At 47.9% G+C, this 23,351-nt stretch overlaps 1 protein-coding gene across 2 annotated transcripts in view; it reads left to right on the top strand.

The window, feature by feature from the left end:
• The window catches only part of LOC104038998 (gamma-aminobutyric acid receptor subunit alpha-3-like), a 72,000-nt gene that overhangs the window by 1,842 nt on the left and 46,807 nt on the right, over positions 1-23,351 (top strand). Inside the window, exons 3-4 of one of the 2 annotated variants that reach the window (XM_075720348.1) lie at positions 7,822-7,950; positions 13,154-13,275. In XM_075720348.1, the coding sequence (XP_075576463.1) occupies positions 7,862-7,950; positions 13,154-13,275 (211 nt within the window). In that variant the 5' untranslated portion in view covers positions 7,822-7,861. Of the gene's footprint in view, positions 1-7,821; positions 7,951-13,153; positions 13,276-23,351 lie in introns of those variants that run through there. The other variant, XM_075720347.1, reaches the window with a different exon arrangement.

A 23,351-nucleotide genomic window follows, 5' to 3' on the forward strand; every position in this document is an offset into this window, starting at 1 on the left:
TCCTCTTTCTGTTCTTTCTCCTTTCCCCTTTCTTCTTTGTCTGTAGGCTCCCGCCTGTACCCCTTCACTCTCAGCTACTCCGTCTTTTCCTGCTTAATCCATTCTTTCACCTCAGTTTCTTTTTCTCTACATAGACCTTGTCCTCTTCAGCCTGCTCTTCTCAACACTGAAGAAGCAGCCCAGCCCCTTATCTCAGTAGGAGTATTCCTGCCAACTGTTTACAAAAAGTAGCACAATACCCAGGCTGAAAGCTGACATAATTACATACCCAGCCAGAGAGTGTAGTAAATAATCCTGCCTTTCAAGCTTTTGCCCAGTGGTGAGTCTTTTGCCATGTTTGCCCGTGGGCTAAATGTATTATACTTGCTTGCATTTACTTATATTCTTGAAACATTAAGTCAGTGCAGTCAGTGCACAGACACACGGTATCAAAGTGGATGTACATTGATGTCTTGCACCATATACACTTACTGTGCCCGTATGCATCTTGTGTCTGAATATGCACCATAGGCTCTGCTCCTGGCTTCAGGCTTTGACAGTCGTGCTTAGCAGGTGCAAGGCCTCTCAGGGAAGCGACAATTGCTGAGGTGTGGATATTGTACCATTGGTGAAGGAAAGATGGCTGTGGGGTGAAGGTCAAGAGCACCAGCAAAAAGCGCAGTGGTTGGCTAGCCATGTTTGCATTGGTTAGGGTGCTAGTTAGTTTTCCAAGGATTTGTGTGTACATATGATTGCAGACTGTGGGTATTGTCAGCATGGTTGTATTTCCAGTTGTGCTTCTGAGCCTGAGTCTGTCTGCAGTTGCTTTGATTGTGAGTCAGTCTGTCTGCAGTTGCAGTAGCTGTGAATCAGTGTCTGCCTGTAATTATGTGGGTGAATCAGTGTTGGCTTGTTACACTTGGAGTGCAAACGGTTTCCTGTAGCGGTTGTGGGTGTGAATCACTCTACAGTCCCTCTGGATGTGTTTTTGAGTTAGAGAGATGTAATACTGGGATTAATTTTGTTTTGATGAGGAAAAACTGTCAAGTGGCTTCTCGTTTTGAAAAATTAAAGCTGGGTTGGGAGTTGCGCACAGAGCTTGTTTCTCTGTTACCGGCTTTCTACAGAAGAGATCCACTTTAGGGCTTGCTCCCAAGATTTCCCTGTTGATCTGAACCTTTAATTTATTTGCCTTGTGCCTCTGGTTCCGAGTGTCCTCTTCTGCTGGCATCTCTTGCACAGCTGCAGACAGCACATTTAGTAACCATCACAAGTGCCTTGTACGTTATGTGTGTGGCAGATTCATGGGAAGGTTGTTTATGGCTTGTGCGGTGTGTGTGGTTGTGGGGACAAGCCAATGTGTGCCTCTCGGGTAGGTAAGCACCAACATTTTCATGCCTGTGAGTCAAAGACTGTGTGATTCCTCTGCCATGTGCCTCTTGCTGTGAGCCAGTGCTGTTTCTCTAAGTAGATGGTAAACAGCAAGTTTGATTCAGGTAGGCGGAGGTAGTGCTGCCTGTTTCTTGTTCTCCGATTTCTATAAAATGCTGTAGTAGCTTCTGGCCTTCAGCAGCATCTATATGGCACAAAACAGCACTAAACTGAGAGGCAGGTCGGAGAAATCCAGGCTATCTCAGATGGTGGAAGCAGAGCACTCCCCTCAGTCCAGGCTAACAAACCAAGCCTTCCCTCTGCGCTGGCTGGTGCAGGTAGAGCGCGATGCTGGCAGGGCTGGACTGCTTCCAGTACGCACTGGTTTGGGTGTCTCTGCCCGCGTTGTGCAGTGTATGCGCACATCCCAGTTAGCTCATTTCAGAACAAAGGGATGCAAACAACCAGTAGGACAAAGGGTCTTGTGAAACACCACTGTGTCTTATTCCATCATTTCCAGGCTTCCAGATGAACCACGTCTACTCATTGCTGCCTCTGCCCTCAAATAAAAAGATAGTTTTATTCCAAGGGACCTTTTTAGCTGAAGTGATTGAGAACTGAAGCAAAACCTCCCCAACAGGGACACAGGGCAGCATGTGCATCGCCTGCATTTACCACTGCTGCTGCTGCACTGAGTGCTTGCTGGCTGCCTGTCTCTGCAGAGAGAGCTTGGAGCTTTACCCAAAGAAACGCTAGAAGAGGCAGAGCAGTGAGCACCACAAGGCTGGTGTGCTCACAGAGGATCGAGAATGGTTTGGCAGAGCACAGCCCATGCAGTTTGGACAATTTTGGAATCCTTGAGAGGTGTCGAAGGACCTCCCCTGATGCCTGGGACCTGTTTTGCAGAGGTTCCAGTGCAACGAGGAAGGGCTTTAAGGAGCTTCTTGTGGTGTGCAGGTGCACCTGACTTTGGGGGTAAATATGCAGGTGGTGTGAGGTCACCTATAGTGCTGTGCTACTGTGCAGGTGGGTGGATGTGCTTGGCACCCACTGGGTCTAGGTCACCCTTTTCTCCCTGCATGGAAGTGCTTGTATCTGGGCTTTTGGACTGAGGCTGCTTCTACTTCCCAGTCTGTTTTCCAGCTGGCTTCCCAGCATCAGCTCCTCACTGCACACCCCTCTCTGAGATACCTGACTTGGCAAAGATGTGGAGCAGCTGCAGGTCCTGGGGGCTGTGGGCTGAGTGAGGGCTGTAAGTGCTCAGCACTCCTTCAGCTGATGCCCCTGGTGTAGGTGCATGGCACGTGGGCGTGCTGACCTAAGTACACTGCAGGTACACAGCATCTCTGGGTGCAGTGATGGGGCAAGTATGTCCTTTGGGCTGCTTCATGAATGCTGCCTGCATGGTAAGACTATTGTTAAGTGAATCAAATTGTTCCCTTGGCTGTGCATGTTCCAAGGAGGCAGTAATTTGAGAGAGATACTGATGTGACTCTCACAAATGTACCCCGGTAGGTTTGTGGGCCTCTTCTGTCTTCGTTCCCTTTCTGATGCTTGCAGTCTTCCCCTGTCTGGGCTGTTCTCCCAGGTTTTTTTGCAAGCTTTACCTTTCAGTCTCCACCTCCGGAGCTCTGTCTTCCCCTTGTCAGCAGTAAGCCTGTGCTAATCACTCTTTCCTAGGAAGGCATTTCAGAATATATAATGGTTTCTAGAATAAGGATTTCTGAAAAGATCAGGCTCAGTATGCCAAGTCAGGAGATACCCAGTGTTAACACAGTTACTAGGGTACCTTGCTGATCTGGAAGATACCAGCACTTTTTTGGTTCCCAAACCCACCTCAGTACAAGCAGGGGCTGGAGCACATTGCCGTCTTGGGGAGAAGGGAGCTCTTCCAATTCCTCTTTCCAAAACTGTATATCCAACAGGAAGGCTGTATTTCTCAGGAGTGTTATGCTATGGTGCTCTGGAGATTGGACAGACTGTGTGTGCTGGAGAGGAGTGGGTATGTTTATGATGCCCTTAGGTATGTGGTTATAGAAAGACCTGCCAAAATCTAGAGTGCACAGAATTGTAAACTTCAAGTATTGCTGGATTCCAGCTGCAAAGTGTTAGCAGGGCTCCTTAGAAAATCTGCATTTAATTCAGCTGTGGAGGTTACCAGCAACTGCAGAATTAGTGATGAATGCATTTGCTAACTGTGCCATTAAGAAATGAGCAATGGACAGGTGGAGGAAGGAAGTGCAGAGCTGCTTTGAACATGTACCATCCCTATAGGCTCCATCTTGCATACGCATAGACAAGAACCAGAAATGATAGAGTGGTGTTCTTTTAACTTATGTGAAAGAGGGGTCAGTCTAAGGAGTTGTACCACTCTTTTCTGAGCTTAGAAATCTTTGCATTCTGCTTTTTTCTTCATGGATACTATGCAGTTTCCTTTCAGTGAGACCTGGTAAGAGATTTGGGTTTTTTTTCTTTTTGAGACTATTACCATCCAATTAACATTAAACCCTCACTCGGTTACATGCAGTTAAATGCAAGTTGTCTGCATTCTCCCTCCAGGGATCCCTGCAGGTATTCAGATCAAGACGTTGACTGTTTCAGAGCCTTTCTGAGTGGGAAGTGACAGCTGAATAGCATTTTGTTTAAGCACCTTCTTCAAGAACAGCACCAGTTCGGGCTGGAGGCGCCCCAGTGTTACTTTTCCTGAGGCACATTTGTGGATGGATGTTTCCATTCCTTTCCTTTGCTCGAGATGGTGCTGTGCACTGAGGGACCCCTTCCTGCCTGCTCTGCTGCGAGCAGTAACTGCTGTGGGGCAGGCAGTCCTCTCCAAGAGCAACTCTTTTGTGCTAAAATCTGAGGAGCTCAGTTACTGGGCTGTTGAAACCAGGACTGGTTTTACGAACCTGCCAGGCCAGAAACCTTGTTACTAGAGAGGTTGTGTGGCCAGTAGATATTTGGCTTATAAAGGACTTGCACCAGCTGAGATTTTGTGTGTCCCTTTGGTTGGTGCTGGGCCTGGGCTAGCAAGAGCCCCAGGAAAGGGGAGAGGTAATGCTGGGAGCTGTTGTGCCGTGGGGACCACACTAGGTTCTGTCTACGGGGAGCTTTGGAAGATCCCTTAAACTGTATGAAGCGAAACCTCCTCCTCGGCAAAAGCCTTCTTGCATCCTCCAGAGTCAGGTTTCCTGCCCGGCAATAGGGTGATGAGTACCAGCAGTGGAAGGGGTTCTTTCTGCTGCTCCCCCTGCACTGCCTGGCCAGCCCTGGCTCAATGTCACAAGGCTACCAGGGTTCATCACCAACAGTTAAAGTACCTGTGTTAATCGGGAATGTCAGCCACAATCCTCAGGACCTGGTCTGCTTCTCAATCCATCTCTAAGTGTAAAGGAGCCAAAGAGCAAGGAAGATGCCACACAGCCTCTTCTATCCAGCTCCGCAGGAAAAATACAATACAAGAACCAAAGAAAAGTGGTAGAAAATAGTGCCAAGCTATTTTTCATGCATTTAGCTTGTGTTGTCCTTCGTGAGTCTGTAAGTGCAGCCATAGCAAACCAGCCATCCACGTACTCTCACACCCCATTTTGGGGGCATTCTCTGCGCCAGCAAACTGAGCTGTGGCTGGCAAAGTAATCACTTGAGCAAGTAGTGAAAACAGACTTTTCTCCTGGTTGCGGGTATATAGAACTGGTTCTGATGCTTAAAATGAGACATAAGCACATATTTAACTTTATTCAAGCAGCCATGTTATCCTTGGCTAGCACCTTCCTCAACAGAACTATCCAAAGTAGAAAATTAGCCTTTCATCTCCATATAATATTGAAGGAAAACTGTATGAACAAGCTTTGCTGGAAATGCAGTTGTTTAGAGCTTCTTGGTACAGACAAGCATGTCTTATACACACCTACATGGAAGGTGTAAGTGCTTCTGGCTTTTGTCACTGTTCCTGACCCTATCTCTTTCTGAATTACCTTTCTGGTCCTCTTTAGCTGCTCTGTCCCATCTTTGGTGTGTAATCTCCCCAGCCCATGGTCTCACCAAATTAATAAAGGTGGTTCAAAATATTCTGGAGGAGTCAGAACAGTTCCTGCAGAGCCAGGAGGCACCTGCTGCAAAACCAAAGGGTCCCTGTTTGTGTGGATATCCCTGGTCAAAAACTGCTGGCAGTGCAAATTCTGCAAAAACAAACCATTTATTGAAATCAGCAGTTGAATGGGAAAGTGTTGATTTCAATGAAATTTTTCAATGGTCGTGTGGGAGGGGAGAGGGAAGCCAGCAATGTTTTTTTTTTTTTTTTGCTTTTGGCTAGTGTTTGAAATTGCCTTAGGAAAAAAAAATCAATTAAATCCTATCATATAGTATGCAAGTTTAAGTGAAATGAAAGGAAAAGTTGAAAGGAAATCTGTTGAGGAGCTGCTAATTGAAGGAGTTTTGAATCTGCCTTGTAAGAAACATCAACATTTTAGTTGTCCTTGTGATTTGGAACGAATCTCCCCTAACTGTTGGAATTTCCCACAGAACAGATGTTCAGCCTCTTCATTTGTGCTTCATCAGCAAATACTTGAATTTCCAAGACTGTGTGTCCCTTCTCAGCTGGAGGGTGGCAGGAGCCAGAGGAGCCATCCCGAATCAGGGCTTGTCTCACCAGAGGTGTAGGTATGCCCATGCCAGAACACTCCTGCAGCCTCTGGTAAGCCTGTGCTCCTTTGGTGTGAAGGTTGTGCTTCCCTAGGTAGTATCCTGATTAAATAAGGCTCGAGGACACGGGCGAGTGCTCACATGCACAAAATTAATCCATGCACTGATATTTGCAAGGATTTTCAGTGAGGGATGGGGAGGAGGATAAAGGTAACACAGGTCTGAATTATCCTCTATGCGAGGCAATGCTAGGGCCCAACGCTCTTTTTTTTTTCCTGTGCCTGCCATTAGTGAATATCTTGCCAGGACAAAAGCTGATGTGGGTGGATAAGGACTTGTAGTGTCTGGCTTTTCTGCCTGCATGGCAGCTCATGTCATCCTAGAGCTGTACTGAGCTAAAAAGTAAGGATCAGGCACAGCATCCACAAAGACTGTAGGGCCAAAGTGTTGTGGGGCAACCGGGGTAGCTAAATGCACAATTGTGGCATAACACATGACCCAGCCTGGCCTTGTGCCCCTTGTCCTCTTCCAGTCATCTGGCAAGGGTAGCCAGATACACATCGCTGCACATACGTGATCTACATGATCTCCAGGTGTTTCCATCCTGCTGAGCTGAGCTCCCTGCTCTCTCTGCATGGGATTTCTGCGGGGGGTTCTTGTCTCCCGTGTCTGTGTGCAGAAACCCCTGCTCCTTGGTAGCACTTGCGTAGCTCACCTGCCCCCTTCATCCTGGGGCACCCTCCGCTAGCTGAGAAATGCCGTTCAGGTGCTGGGGTTTGACTTTCAGCCCAGCATCTCTTTCATTGCTGGAAGGAGCTGCCTGAGGCTCTGCAATGTTGGTGCCTATTGAGCGGGGAAATCCAGAGGTCAGATTTGGCTGGCCAACAACATCTTGCCCTGGCTTCTGTGGGCTGTTACTGAAGTGAACCTTCATTTGTGGCTTCCGGGGCTCACACTGGCCGGTTGTCCCTGGCTGCCGCAGTGCTGAGCCTCTGCTGGGCTGAATCCCGTGTGTACCAGACATATGAGGTGGTGTGCTGGGGAGACATCACGACAAGCTGTATTTATACAGGCTGTTGCTTGGCAGTGCTGTTCCAAGGTGCATCAACATAATGAGATACATAAAAGGGGAAGGCAGTTAAATGTGCAATAACATCACAATAAAAGTAAAACTGAGCATTAATGAAAAATCTGAGCACGCTAAGTGCAGTACAGTCAAACACTCCCACTACCTTGGGCCTCAGTGTCCAAACTTAATAATAATTTCTGGCAGTGTCGTTACCAGAATGAAATGAAGGCCTAACTGTCCAGAAAAAGATGTCTGGAAAAAATGGATCTTGAGACATTGCAAGTGGTTCTGCTGTGTGGGTGTCCCCAAGGCAGCACAGGTAGTGGGGGCAGCTGGGAACTGCTGCAAGGGGAGGGCGGTGACTGAGAGAGTACAGTGTGAGGAGGAGGAGGAAGCAGTGGGTGGAAGAAGAACCAGTGGGGTCATTTTGGAAATGGAGCTATGCACTTGCTGCCAGGTGCTGAAGCACCTGGGGAGCTGCTGGATGTGCTGTGAAGATGGGGTGAGGGTTTGTATGTGTATGTACACACCTGGCTCTGACCCCATGCTGTGACTTCCCCAGGGCCAGCAGTGCTGCAGGGGATGCTGCTGCCTTTGGTCCCTGGGGGGGGGGCGGTCTCAGGGACTTCAAATACAGGACCCCAGAAATACTGACTGCTGGCTAACATGGATGAACTGCTGGGAAAAACTGAACTAAGCCTTTCCTTCTAGGAAATAAAATCTCTTTTCCCTTCTCTCCTTCCCCTCTGTGCCCACCCTGGCAGGTTTTGGAGGCTTGCTTGCTGGTCACCGCGTGCTGACGCCATGGCACTGAGGCTCCTGGGAACGGGGTCGCTCTCTCTCGTTAGCCTTGGAGTCCTAGTCCTGGTTTTGGCTCTCCCTGCTGATGCTGGGTAAGGTGGTGAGCGCTGAGGCTGTTGGCAAAGGCTGCAGTCCTCTTGCTGTGCTTAAATATCCCGGGGCCGGTACCTGCGTGAAGTAGTCCAGGGAAAAGCACTAAAAAGTGTCTTTGCTGTGTTTGACACTCCACTTGTCCCCATCCCCATGCCTTTCACCCGGGGACTGTTCAGTCCCTTGTGGCTGAGCTGACTGATTACATTAGCATTATTTGAGGTGCTCTCACTAAGGACAGTTGTCAGCATTTTTTGCAACAAAACCAATTTTCAGATTTGGCCTCTGCACAATTCACTCTGGGCAAGGACTTGGCTTGTATGAGTTTTAACCTGGACAAGAGACCTTCCCCCTTCGATTTTTTAATACTCTTTTAAAGAAAAGAAAATGCTTCAGCTGTTTGGCTGTTTATGGTATAACGACCCACGAGCAGCACAGCTGGTCTGCTGTAGCACAGGGGAGCTCTGGCCAGCCCTGGCTGGCCGTGCTGCTTGCCCTCTGCCTGGGTTTGTGTTCCTGGGCGTGCAGGCTCCAGCTGTCCCAGCACAGAGAGCACTGCCACCAGCCTTGCCTTCCCAGCCTCTGGGAGCTGTCAGGAGAAGATAAAAGCCTGTTAGTTCATGACGGGCTCTGCAGCCCTCCTCTGCATCCTGCTGGAGCCTCTGTTGAGGCTGGGTGAGCTCGGAGAGCCCTTCGAGGAAGGGAGGCAGAGACACCCCCAGCACCGCCTGCCATCTGGGGGGGAGGAAGGAACTCCGTGTGGAGGGAGAGAAATGCAAATAATACATGACTTCTATAAAAAATTTAGAAAAGCTGTTAGAGTGCCAGGTATGGACACTGAAATGCTGTCTGCTGAGTTACAGGTCCAGCAGCAATCAAGGATTTTCATGCATGAAAAAATGTCAGTGCTGCCACTCCTGCTACACCCACGCACCCCTCTGCATGCAGCCGTTTGCCCAGCTGCGCGCTCCTACCCTGTCCTGCCCACAGTGCTTCACTTGCTTAGATCTAACACTGCATAAGCAAATGCATCCTGAGCATGCCTTGACACGTAGACGCTCACCCTCACGTTGATGTGTGGCTGCCTGCCCCTGCCCGCCTGCAGAGGCACAGGCAGCCCTGGGCAGCAGCCTCTCACCCTCTGCGCCCCAGCTCTGCCAGCTGCGGGGGAGTGTCAGCAGCCCTCGTGCCTGCAGCCCTGCGCTACCTTCCCCGCTGCTGCCCTTTCGCTTCCCATCACATACTCGCTGTTGCTGCTGCTGCTGCGCCCTTGCCGCCTGCCATGCAGGTTATCGCTTTGGTCTGTGCGAGGATTTGTTTCCTAAATCGCGTACGAGGGGACCTTTGTTCAGAGGTTAGCATGCTGATGTGGCACCAGCTCTCCAGAGAGCATGTGCACAGGGACGGGTAGCAAGGTAATGACTTTTCCTCAAGCCTATGCTAATTAAATTTGCTGTAAACCTCTGTCTTCCCTGCCTAAAGGCTTTTAATTATTTTAAAACCATGATCCCCATACCTCTTTGCAGTTCCTTAGAGTTTTTCACTGGGGCTTTGAGAGGGATAAATGAGACCTGTTTTTACACCTTGCCAAAGGGCAGCTTTAGCTTTATGTTAAGGTTAGGTGAGCCAGCCCAGACCTTGGCTGGACTGGAGAATTAGCCCAAATCAGATGCCAGGCAGAGGTGCTGCTGGCTCTCCCCTGCCTGCACCTTTCCCTCGCCCTGCCTGCGCCGCTCTTTCCCGGCACCTACTGAGTGAATCCCACGCTGCTCACCTTGAAGTTGAAACCTCAAATGTCAGGCTAAGTAAAACAGCTTTGAAATTTGTAAACTCATTTTTCCCATCACTGCTGAGCCTCCGCCAGGAGTTCCTTCACAAAAATCTGTCCTCTAGCTCTTTATATTACGGGTAATTTTTAAAGATAGCTTATAAAACATTAATGAATGAGCTTTCATGAGCATGCTATCTATTCATAAGTTATAGATGGTTATATACCCATCAGCAGACACTGGTACAGATTGCTTTTAACCATGACATCTGTTGAAAGCTGGTACAATTGAAACCTCACTAATTACAAGTAGGCATTTGTTAAATTCCTCAAAATTCTACTTACATGCAGGGAGTTCAGCTGTTTCAAAAATTTCAAGCCCAGATGAAAAGCCAAAACCAGTGTTTTGATTCACATGGGAAGTCTTGAAGGCTGTGATGCAGTTTGTAATATCAGCGATGTTTTGATGTTTCAGATCCGACAGGTTGCCTTAGGGCTGGGATGGGTGTTTTCCTGACCATGCCTCACCCCCCATACCCTATGGGAACTGCAGTTCAAGCACTTTATTAACGTTGTCGGGTGCTTGTAGGCTGAGCTTCCTGGCTTGACCACTTCTCCCATGAGAGCAGGTATTGGTTTGCTAAAAACCAGAGGCCAGGCGGTCTTGTGAGAAGTGGGATCTGATCCCTGGAGAAGCAAACCTCAAGCACTTGAAATGAAATTTCCCGGAGTGTTTGGTCATTGATGCCGACGCAAATTAATGTCAAAATTGCCCAAAATGGAATATTTCAATTAGCTGCAGCATGCTGAATAGTATTGATTCAGCCTGACTCTAAAAATACCCATACCCTGCTCTCAATTTTTCCACTTTGGCTAGAAAATACTTTTTGCTCTTTTATCTTACAGAAGCTGGGTTTTCTGTTAGGAGAACATTTTGATAGAAAACTCCAAGCCAGCTCTGCTACTTGTCATCCTACTGACCCTTCACAGTGTATTTACAAATGGACCAGTATTGTCAGGGGTAACTAGTCTAACCAGATGGGATGCAGCAGGATTAAGCTTTGAACTCTTTAAACGATATTCCTCTTTCTGGTTTTCTTTTCCCCAATTACTTCCTGATGCATGCTTAAACCAGTAGCTGCACACATCAACTGGACTAAGAGAAAATGAGGCTGGGGAGGAGGAGGAAAGGGGCAGAAGTGTTAGAAAGCAACAATTTAGGGGCTTCTCTTTCCCCAGCTATGGGGAGTGGGACCTTGTTCACAGGGTCATGGGTGCACTCCCTGGTAATTGCACCCGTGTTTTGCACCACCAGTGTCTCTCTAGTTTGCTGCATTTGTGGTCTTCATCTGGGCAGTGCTCCCCAGTCACTTGTCACTCCAGTTAGTGGCACGGGGCTGATTTGCCAGTTGGGGCTGCCCCGCTTCCAGGGGGCTCCCGGTGCCTCTGATGATGATCCCTCCACTTCAGTAGCCTTTTCTCCCCCTGTCTGGTTGGGCTTCCTCAGCCATCCTGCTGCCTGTCTGTGCCTCTTAATCTTTTTTTGGCCTCACTGGTGTCTCTTTTATTTCTTCTTCCATCTTCCTTGCAATCTCTGCATCACTATGGATTTTTCTTTGGGTTTTCTGTTACTTAATCTTCTGCCTTTCCATTTGTTTTGGTCCTAACAGCTATTTCTGCTGGGAAAAGCTGTGCTTGGAGCCACAGCACCGGTACTCTGTGTTGTCTGAAATCTCTTTTAGAGACAGCCAGTTTCAGAAGGATTCGCAGGCTCCTTTTCTGTTGATTGAAAGGGAGACGCAAAATGCAAATGTATTATTTGAGCCCCTTGGGCTTGCAAAACTGCATTGAAGATTTTGTTTGGTGAGATGAGCTTTGTTTGAGGAATTTACTACTTATTTTATTCCACCTGGGGCAGAAAATGCCCTGAGGGAATCATCTTATTTGGGGGTTTCCAGGCTTCTTGCGTTGAGCAGAGACAGGAACGTGAAAATTCATTTGGTTTTATAAACAGGGAAAGTTCAACAAACCACAGAAATGGTTCACAAAGAGTTTTAATGATGGACTCAGGCTTCAAGCCTGCTTTATTAACTTCCTACTTCTCTGCCTCCCTTCCCTCTTCCCAGGAGGCAGAGAACTTGGAAATGGCTCGACATGGCAAATAACTGGCATCACTTCTTCCATGCTGCCTATAAGGAGGTACTGGCACTTGAGTAACTGAGGTTCCCACAGCCTCTGTTCATAAAATGCCCTTTCTTAGGGGCAGGCGAGGGATGGTGGGGCAGGGGAAGGCTCCCTGAAAAAACAGGGCTCCTAAACCTCTACCCATGGTGCCGATGGCCCTGAGCGTGGAAAGGTGGGGAAGAGGCAGTGGGGATGCCTCAGCTTCCACAGTGAGGGCTGCAGTGGCAGAGGCCAGAGGGCAGTTGATTTGAGATGCCATGTGGGGAGTCCTGCAAGCACATTGCCTTATCAACAGGTGTGCTCCATCCTGCAGTTCAGGGCCCACTGCAGCACAGGCTGGAGCATGGAATCATAGAATCCCTTAGGTTGGAAAAGATCTTTAAGATCATCCAGTCCAACCATTAACTTAACATTAGGATGTCCACCACTAAACCAATTAAGGGTAGATTAATAATTAATTTCATGTTTCCTGGCTTGGCAGCTGGATTATTTTTTAATGAAAGTAAAAACTAGGAATCATTAAGGTTGGAAAGGACCACTAAGATCATCAGTCCAACCATCAACCCAACACCACCATGCCTACTAAACCATGTCCCAAAGTGCCACATCTACCCATTTTTTGAACACCTCCAGGGATGGGGACTCCACCACCTCTCTGGGCAGCCTGTTCCAACGCTTGACCACTCTTTCCGTGAAGACATTTTTTTCTAATATTCAATCTAAACCTCCCCTGACGCAACTTGAGGCCATTTCTTCTTGTCCTATCACTAGTTACTTGGGAGAAGAGACAACACCCACCTCACTACAACCTCCTTTCAGGTAGTTGTAGAGAGCCATAATGTCTCCCCTCAGCCTCCTCTTCTCCAGGCTAAACAATCCCAGTTCCCTCAGCCGCTCCTCATAAGACTTGTGCTCCAAACCCTTCACCAGCTTCATTGCCCTTCTCTGAACACTCTCCAGCAACTCAATGTCTTTCTTGTAGTGAGGGGCCCAAAACTGAACACAGTATTCGAGGTGTGGCCTCACCAGTGCTGAGTACAGGGGGACAATCACTTCCCTAGTCCTGCTGGCCACACTATTCCTGATACAAGCCAGGATGCTGTTGGCCTTCTTGGCCACCTGGGCACACTGCTGGCTCATGTTCAGCCAGCATGAACCAACTTCCCTTCATTTCCAGTAACTGCTCAGAGCTTGTAAAGAGTAGGTTTCTCTTCTGATGATGTTTTTTATCTCTTTTTCCCCCCATGTGCCAGGCTTTCTCAGAAGCATGTTTCAGATGTTGTCGATGACAGCAAAGATAACATCACCATTTTCACTCGCATCCTGGACAGGCTGTTGGATGGATACGACAACCGCCTGAGACCTGGACTTGGAGGTCAGTTGGGTGGAGAGATGATGTTTTCCACAGCTGTGTAGCTTTAGAAGTGAGAGGCTGCACAGATGACTTTATAAGTCTGGTGCTGTTGAGAGGAGAGGCTGGTTCAGTGCCAGAATCAGTCTGTTCCTGGTTTCCCCATTTTGAGTTCCTGTTCACAAATGTCTTCTTGTTTGATATTTTGTGAGATGAGAGGTGCAAGTCTCTGACTGCTGTGGTCTTCTATGATGTTACATTGATAGGCCTGTAGATGGAGCAAATATGATTAAAGTTATTTCTGCTACTTTATAGGCATTGCCTTTTCAGAAATGATGTACTACCAGTTTGCAGGATCTTCAACTCGTGTTGCTTTTTAGTCAGTGGGCTTTGCTACAGAGCCTCTATCTCGACATCTTCTCAGTTAATTCCTATGTAGCTGTTAGCTGGCAAGCTCTTCTCTGTGTGCCAGTCTGGGCATTGGGCAGTCAGCTGGCCTCTGCTGCCTCCTGAACTGCTTTTTAATACCACTGCTGTTATAGCTACTGTTGCTGAGTTTCTCTCCAAGCACCCACAGATGTTTAAGATGCTTTAGAAAGCAAAACCATGGTAGTTGCCTTCCCTCCCAATGCTTATGGTGTACATTTAGCATGATGTAAGGAGGTAGAAGCAATGGGGAGGTGTGTGGGGAAGAGAGACATGAGCTTTCTTGGTGAGATGAGGGAGACGTGTGCCTGTGTGGTTTCTCGGTGCATTGTTGCCAAGGGGCATTGCTGTGGCCTAGAAGATGACCCCTCTCAGGTGCTGGTGACTGTGTGCCATGGGGGCTGCTGAAGTGATGTCCCTGCACTGCTCTGAGCTCTCCTGCTCGGCTGCAAAAGCGTGCTGCTGGACCACGATTCCCACCCAAAGCTGGAGTCACCTGTGGTCCCCTGTTCCCTGAAGGTCCCGCTGCCAAGGGAGGTTGGGAACGAGCTTTTCTGAGCTCTTGCATGCTGATGGGGGCTCCGATGATATAGCGCTAGCCTGGAATTGCACTGTCCGTTCCTCAGAGCAGCCTCATTGTCTATTCACAGCCCCATGTCTACCTCTGTGCTATGGCCCTCTGCCCTGCACCTGTCCAGGCGTACTTTGATCCCAAGCAGAGACTGTACAAAATCTGGGGAAGAAGTGTTTCTCCAGTGAGAATCCTCACCTCTGATGGGCTGCTGTGCTGCAGGACCCAGACAGGAAAGGGTTACTGTGTCTGCATAAGCCATCCATCAGTTTTATTGCTTTTGTTGCTTGTTTCTTTCCCCTAGAATTAGCTGCAGTCCCACTAATAGCTTTGCTTCCTCAAGTCTCCCCAATGGCTGTATTGATTTAACTGAAATGAGTTCTGAAAGGGGACTGAGGGGGCATTTATGTTCACCGTAGGCTTGGTTGCAGACAACCCCGTGCAAAGTATTAACAAGAGGACTCCCAGGAGCCCCTTGCTGGGGAAGTTAAAACCTTTCTTGGAACATCTCTGCTCTGTTGCTTTAGATCCTTTAATAATGTACTTAACATAATAAATTGCCTTTGCCTGAACCAGACATTGCATGTTTAAAGACTGCTTTCACCTCTGATATCACCTCATGGAGCGCTCCCACGGGCCCAGGTGGGAGGTTTTTGACAAGCACTACATGGCTGGCAATGAGTTGACCTCAGCGTGTGTGTGTATGGGGCAGCCTGGTGAGCCAGGCTCTCGCCACTTTTAGCTGGACCTGTTTTCCCCAAGTCTAGGCTTTTATTCCTTGGAGGCCTGTTGGGGCTGCTATCAGGAAGAGCATTAGAGGGAAAGTCCTTTCCCACTGCTGCTAGTGGCCAGAGAAGCAGAAATGGTCCTGCTGTAGACTCCAGACTTAGGGGTTAATCAAATAGCCTGGGGTGATAGTCAGCAAAAGATGGGCTCCTGATGTCCAAAGTTATGTGAGATCTGTGAAAGGGATTGCTTTGCTTCAAATTAGCAGCTGTGCTGCTGGGTGATGCAGTGACTTACAAGGTACACTGGTTTTCCTGTGAGACAGCACTGGGCAGTCCCTGTAGACACAGCACTGGCTCTCCCCATTTCTCTCGGGAATAACTCCCACTTGCTTTTCTGAAGATGTCGGGCGAGACCATCCATTAGCACCATGCAGTTCTGTTTTGGTGTCCGTGGAAAGGGCAGACATGGTGGTATTGTGCCCACTCATAGGCTAATGGAAAGACGGACTGGCCTAAATTGTGGGTAACTGTGAAGCAGGACATGCAGGCTCCCTTCTTGTCCTTGGTTTCCCTGCTCTGTGTGAGATAGATCCCCCTGAAAACACTGGGTTGGGATGCAAAGGGCTGAGTGGGGTACAGGGCTGCAGCACCTCTCGGGGCTCCGCAGTGCTGCGTGTGCCCGGGCTCCTGTCCCCTGCATTCAGCAGAGCTGTTTCCTTGTGCACTGGGAATGGAGCAATGTTTGTTTAGACTTTGGGAAAAGAGACTGTGTAAGCAACAGAGTGTTGATGTGGCGACTTCTCCCCTCAAGATAGCCTCTTTGTATTTATTTTCTTATCCCCTCTGTTTTCACCATCTGCTGCCACCCACTCTAATAGCTCCCATGCCAGAGCTCCTCTTCCTACCAGGATGATGCAGACACCAAATGAAGCAAACCAGTGCTGAGGCTGCTCGGGAGTGCCCAGTGCTGCAGAGCCAGGCTCCAGGTGAGGGTTGTCCTGTGCCTTGCTGCTGCTCCTGCCCCCAGGAGGTGGCTCAGGACATCCTCTCCAGTGAGGAGTCCTTGCAGTCTTGACTGCACGTTTGTGAGCATACTCCAGACTAGCTTAGAATAGGAAAAGTGTTGGGGGGGGAAGGTGGCTGTCAGACCCCTCCTTCTGCAGGAGCACCCCGGGGCATACGACCATTTGTGTCACAGAGGAGTCTTCTGTGGCTGGTAGGAGGTTTCTCCCTGTCTCTGTCAGGTGAGCTGGGGCTGGCTTGCTCTTAGGGACTGAGCCGAATCTTTTGTTTGGCCCCATGAGCACTGAAATACAGTCTGGGCTTGGGGAAGAGGTAGCTGCACAAATAGATCATGTTATAGAACTCAGTAGGGGAGGAGAGGAAGGAACTGTCAGCAGATAACCCCTGTTTCCCCTGGGAAAACAGAGGGCAGATTGGTTATTAAGTCAGAAGAAGAACAGAAATGGACCCCGAGGGGATAGAGACATCTGTTGTCATGGCTAACCTTGCAGGATAAGAGAATCTCCAACTGATAGAGTTTCTATGGTCAATGCTGGCCTCCACTCCTGGTCTGGAGCTGTGAAATCACACAGATCCTCTGCCCAGCCCCGTGGGGGCTGCAGTGAGGGGCATCTATTTATAGCCCTCAAATTGTCTTTGCTGGGGCTCCCTGGAGAGCTGGCATGCAGACAGGCCTCGGTTTTGCACCTGGAGTTTGTCTTGCTTGCAAGAGTAGGAGAGAGGAGATGCAGCCAGGAGAAGGCGGTAGAACTGGCTGACAAAGGAAGAGACATCGTATACCCAAAAAGAAGAAATGCTCAAGGAATGGGATGTGACTGATGGGATCACAAGTGATCCTCCAAGAATGACTGATGCACAAAAATACCCTGTATGTCCTTGTGCTGCTTACTGTGAAGAATGATTGAAGTTCTGCAGTCCTTACACAGCCAGTGTGATGCCCAGCACAGTTACCCTGAGAGGGGATGTGGTGGTTGGGTTGTCTGAGGCTCAGTGTTGGTCCCTGAGCAGCTGTACGTCCTGCAGCCTTATTTCCTAACTGATAAAGTTTGGGTCCATTGTGCTGCAACTGACACACAACCACCTTGTGAATGGCTGGGGAGGGGCAGGAGGGGAGGTTTCCAGACTTGCCCCAGCCTTTTCCTTCCTTACAGCCTTGAGAATCCTTTTAACATGCTTTGGCAATACAAAGCTGTCGGAGAGCACCTTACTGCTTAGGGAGGAAGCACGCGGGGCCTTTCCATAGCTGTTTGCAGAACAGGGTAGAGGTTTCTTCCAGCTCAGCCAGAGACTGTCTGCTTCATGGGGGCCGGGGGTATGTCCGAGGTGCTATTTGGAGTAAGGATGAGGAACCCAGAGGGTACCTGGAGCAGTGGTGGACAAAGTCTCTGTAACAGGTGGTTGGGGGAAGCCTGTGCTCCAGAAGACTGGTGGCCTTTTCCAGGAGATGCCAAGGAGGAAAAGATATTGCCCCAAGGAAGAGAAGGAGAGAGTAGGCTGTTCAGTTTTCTAAAAGATGGGCTGTAAACTTTCTAGATAAGCCAGTTTCTCCAATTGTAATTAATAAGTAATTTGTACCATGTTAAGCAGCTAGGCTAGGATCGATCGGTGTTATCCCTCCTGGAGGCAGCATCACTTACAAGGTAACTCACGGTATTTCCTTGAAGCTTCTACTACGTGTCTCTGGAGTCCCTAAATAGCTGACTAGGCCCTGCTGAGGGACCGGTGGCTGGTGAGCATCCTGACGGCTTGTGTCTGCACAACGTCCTTGTGGACAGTTGAGGGTTCGGAGCCTACTGATGTTTTCAGAGCATGGCGTTTACTGGGACCAGCAAACACAGGCAACTGGATTAAAGCAGTGCCATTCCCTAGGCAGAACAAGGCACTTGGCTCCTTTGGTTTCTTCTTCCTTGGGGACAGGGCATGGCGCCCATTCCTTGTCCTCAGGGCTGGCAGCAAGCGGGTCCCATCTAGGCAGAGGGGAAGTCCCAATTTGTATCTTCACAACTGGGTATATCCGGAGAGTGAAAGCAACCCAGGCTCGTGGCTGCCGCTTCTTCCTCATCTCCACTGGACTGCTCTTTGTGGCTTGGTGTCAGCATCTCCCTGCCCATGTTGGGTTCGGTGCAGATGCCCTTGGGCTCAAGAAAGTTTTGGTGCAGTCAGGCTCTGCTGCTTGCAATAGGACTCAAATCAGGGATGCCCGACACGGGCCTACGGTGCCTTTTATCTGGCCTTACTATGTCAGCTCTGCCCTGCTAATGGTTTTGATCTGTAGCCACCTGTTAATATTTATCTTGCTGATGTATTCCCTTTATTCTTTTGTAACTGAAGCACACCGCAGCTGGAGTTTTAATTGTCTCTTCTTTCTGCAGTGCAGTGTTTCTTCCTGCCTTTTTAATGACGGTGTAGTTTGGCAGGATGGCTCCTGAGCAAGCAAGAAACATCTGTATCCCTGTCTTGCCACCTGTATTTCACTGATTCAAGTGCTGATGGCCAAGAGTTTTTGGACTTAGGTTCAGAGTGGCTCCCTTTAGGTTGAGGCATTCCCGTGAGATGCTTGCTGTGTTGCACCTCAGTGCATCTGTCATTTTGTCCTGACCTCCTGCAGGTAAGGGCTTGTCTGTTATTATGTGAGCATTAATGCTGAGGGGCTGAAATAGTCAGAATAATTAAATTGTAGAACTGCCTTCTCTCGAAAGTACAGTGCTCTTCAAGCTGAAACAGCAAGGTCTTATCTGCCTGGCAAGATCCAAGAAGAAATCCATTTGCAGTGAGAGTAACCTGTAATAGTATTAGAAATTGTTAAATTGTCCAGATTGAAGTTTAGAGAACTTTTATTTCCTACAATCTGGATGAGATGTTGAAATTGTCCTTTTCTGCTGCCGCTTCCCTGGGGAAGGGACCCTCGCAAGCTCTTTGGGTGCATATAAAGTCTCAGCGTGCAGCAGCCCAGCTTTCAGTTGCTTGGCGGTGGGCAGAGGGGTGGAGGCAGGGCTGTTCTTGGTCCCTTGTCAGAAGCATTCGGCACTGCCTGTCTCTGTGGGGACACCGGAGCAGTGGTGGCAGAGTCCTGCTGCAGTGTATCCCACTCCTCATTGCAGCAGAGCTGGTCCCCAGGTGTCCAGGGAGGCCACACTCAGTCTGGCCTTGAGCTCTTCTGCAGTTTTTTCACCTGTGCATGATGAAGCTGCCTGTAGTTTGCCATAAACATTATCTAGATTTACTGTTGGTGCAAGAGAAACATTAGATGACAAACCCAGTGGTCCTTTGTGATTTGTTATGATTTCCAGGGTTTCAGGACTGTGTTTAATCTGTTTTTCTGTCTTAATGTTCCACCTCTCATCTCTTCTCTCTGATCTGAGTTCATGCCTTGTATTGATTACTCAAGGGAGGAATTTGATCCTTTCTTAGAAAAAAATCCATGTCTTATCTCAGGTTTTTGTCTTTGTCTGAGATTCCTTGATGAGTTTTAATTTGAAGCTGAGGCATTGCCTGAACAGCATTTTCTTCTATTTACCTTTCTGGGCAACGGGGACCCTGCTCTGTCTCTTCAAACTTCTGAAGTTAAGATCTATGAACAAATTAAAAAAAGGTTGTCTTCCCCTTGGGTGCAGCTCTCCAAAGGCAGCTTTGCCATGGATTTGCACAGCCCTGATGCTCTCCTCTCTCATGCAGAAATCCCAGTTGTGCTGCTGTTTAAACCCATGGTGTACAGGGAGAGGGAGCTCTGTGTGAAAAGGCATGCACACATCAGAAGGCAAGTGAGGAATACGGGCTTGACAGCTATGCCTAAGGGTGGAAGTCTTCTCTTAAATAAGTCATGAATTTGCTTAGGGCAACAAGCCTGTATCAAAGCTTCAAGGATATCACAAACACTCCGGGGGGTGGGGGTCAGAAACCCATTGTGAAAAGAGATTCATAGCTTTTGGTGTGAAATAGCACCTGGGCTTCAGGTCAGCACTGGGTCCTTTGGGGGCAAGTCACAGCTGCCTGTGCCCCTGCAGTGCCGTGGGAGGGATTGAGCCACCACAGCAGGTCCCTGCCCAGCCACCCTCTCCATGGGGCAGCCATATGGCCAAAATCGATCACCAGCAACGAGGCTGTCCTTGGGCTGCAGGCTTCTGGGCTCTCCAGAGGGGCTGCAACCAAGCCCCCAGGCTGCTGGTGTTGTGGAAGGGATGGTGTTTCTCATGATACTTTGGATGCCTTTTTTTAGATGGTGCCTTCATTTGCTGTGTGTGGTTCGGATGAGGAGTCTGCCCCAAGCTGCTAACCCCTCCATATATCCATGCATGTAGGCAAGAAGTAAGATTTTCCCAAAGGGTGAGAAATTTTTCTAGGAAAGGAATCCGTTTGGAGGAATTTTTACCCCAGTAATTTGTACTGGAGTAACATCTCAGAGCCTCAATGCTGGATCAGACACCTGCAGTGAACCAGTGTGAATGTTAGGCAGCTGATCCCTGCCCGAGGGGAAGCTGGGTGCGTGTTGGAGATGGGATGACGTTATTTCTTTATAATGACTTTGGAAGGGGGGAGCTGATGTTTAATCATGTTGAACATGTGTTAGATGGTTTTAAGAACATTAGTAGATGATGTTATAGATGGCTATAAACTGCTTGCAAGGATGTCTTTATTGATCTGTTGGACTGTGGCAGCTACTCATTTATTAGAATTTCCATTCGTTTAGTCCCATGTAAAGGATTTATAATGTGTCTTTGATATGGATTGTGAAATCAGATTTTTTTTTTTATTAGGTATTATAGAGTTTAAAAACAACTTTAATTGGTTTATTCTGGGAAGCTGGTGGTGAAACAACTGGTCAAATATTGAGGAAGCAGCAGTTATTTTATTCATTGAGCTAGAGGATAAAATGTTTGCAGCAGTTCGTGTACCTATACAGAGGCACTGATTATGTCTGATGAGGCAAAGTCATTGATTGTGTTGGTGGTGAATTTCAGCCCAGTTCCATCTGGAAGAAGCAATCAAATCACGTCTACCTGGGGCCCCCGTGGTGGGGGGATTGATGTTGCTGATTCAGACCTGCTAGTTTGTTAATGCTGTTTCATTTATTTAAAGGTTATTGTTTGATTAAATAAAAATATTGGAGTGTTCGCGAGGCTCTGGAAGATGCATGGGGCTTTGGGGAGTGAGCTGTTGCATGACTATGAGGCTGAACTGTGCAGGTCCCTTAACCAAATACTGTTAAAAGTCAGAGTGAAATTCTCACCCTGTTGCAGTAAATGGCAAAACTCTCACTGAGTCTGGTGGGGCAGGAATTTTGTGTAATTATTTATTTGTCTATGCGTACTAACCTGTAGCGTACTTTAAAAATCTGCCTCTGAAGGACATACAGCTAATGTTTATTTTAAAAAAAGTCTTTGTGGAGTACTGGCAATTGTAAGCGTAGAGTGTAGTCTAGAGAGAGTTTTTAATCTGCAATTTGCATTGTGAGAAAAGGACACCCCATTCACTTTACCTTCTGGAAGAACATAATTCAAACCAAAGTGATGAGAACAACAGGCATAGAAAAAGCATATGATTTATATTTTTCCCCCAAACCTGCTGGAAAATCCTATTGATGACAAGGTTCAGACTGAATCAGTGGATGGAATGATTCATGACTGGAGCGAAATAAATTGTATCTGAAAATTTAAGATACTATTTCAACCTTGCAAAAGTGATTTCAGATGCCTCTTTTTTTGGAAGGATCAGTTCTGATACAAGAAACTTTGTCAAGGAAAGGATCTGATGACCTTAAAAAAAAAAACAAACCAACCAACAACGCCACAGCAATTTGCAAAGGGGAAGGTGGCAGAGGTGCTGTACAAAGCTTACTGCGCCCATCTGAATTCTTGTCCAGGAAGTTGTTTGTATCCATACAGGCCAGATCAGATTTTTGCAGTCCTGCATTCCTACTTACTCACCTGAAGACATGTCTCCTGGAGAGATGTGAATGTCACTTTGGCCAGATAAGGCCACTGTCCTGCAAAAAATAAAAGGGCAAACTCTTCTTTCTACGAGTTGTGTTTTCTGTAAAGGGTCTATGCATGTGTGGGAATTGAACTACAGGCTTTTGTGCTTGAAAGGTTAGAGCTGTTCCCTTTGGAGAGATGCACCTGGCCTCGCCTGAGAATTTGAAAAAGTCTTTTCCTAGAAAAGGGCCCTGTCTGCTTACATGAGGAAGGGTTAAAGAACAAAAGCATGAAATCTCCTTTCTTCTTTCGTGATCAACCTAGCCATCATTATGAGAGAAGTTTTCTGATAGCTTCTCTTTGTCATGTAACAGTAATACCATTAAGTCCACTTTGGCAAGGAAAGTGACGGGTGATTAATTTGCAAATCAGGAAAGTGGATGTGGTTTTTATACAAAAGAGAAGGTGTTTAACTGCAGAAGGCATTGTGTGGGCATGGCCATGCTACAGATGGGACCTTTCCTCTCCTGCCGGGCAGGAGTCCCTCCTCAAGCATCCCTCTCCCAGCAGTGGTGTTGGGACCCCGAGGTCCCAGGCTGGGCTGGTTCCCCCATGTGCCCCCCTCTGCGCACACCTTCAGTCAGTCCCAGTTTGCTGCCAGCCAGAACAGGGACTGAATCGAACAAATAAGAGAGGAACCAGGTGGGGCAGGGGTGAGATTAGGAGTATGCAAGTGCCTCTGAATACCTGCAGAGCAAGCTGGTTGAGCCAGGTAAAAGTATCTTTAAGCCTCTGCCTCCATCCACTGTTGTTTTTTTTTTTTTTTTTTTAAGCCTTAGCTCTATTAGAATTATTACTGTTTTGACTATTTTGATGCAGAATGCATTAAAAAGGGAAAAGAAAAAGACCCCAAACCCTATCCAGACTGATTTGTTCCCAGAAAGATGTTTAATTTTGTATGTATAATTGAAAGGGGCTAAATATAGCTGTATTAATATTTATGGGCCTTATGTTGGAGTCAATACAGGAGTTGCTGTTCAAGGCAATTAAGCTTTACCTTTTCACATCTGGGATTTCAGCGTTTGGAGATGACATTAGTTGTGTGACCTGCATCCAAGAGAGAAAAAGCTAAAAGCATGCTATTATCTGTCAAATATGATACACTGTATTTAATGCTGTTTGCTGACAGGCAGTTTGTCTCCAGCAAGGGTGATCCCTCAGAAGCAGGACTGCTGTCTTAATAGGGGGGAAATCAGTAGGCTCAGAGTCTTGCAGGAGAACTGTCCCTGCAGCTGTTGTGTTTTGGGAGGAACTGGGCGACTAGACTATCTCATGGCATCAGAAAGTGGGCATTGCCCACCTCTGCCGCATCAGGAGCTGCTGGGGATGAGGGGAAAATTATTATGGTGGCACTTCATGGACTCCATTCGTCTTCATAGC

This window comes from Pelecanus crispus, chromosome 13 (genome assembly GCF_030463565.1).
Source record: "Pelecanus crispus isolate bPelCri1 chromosome 13, bPelCri1.pri, whole genome shotgun sequence".
Lineage (NCBI taxonomy): Eukaryota > Metazoa > Chordata > Aves > Pelecaniformes > Pelecanidae > Pelecanus > Pelecanus crispus.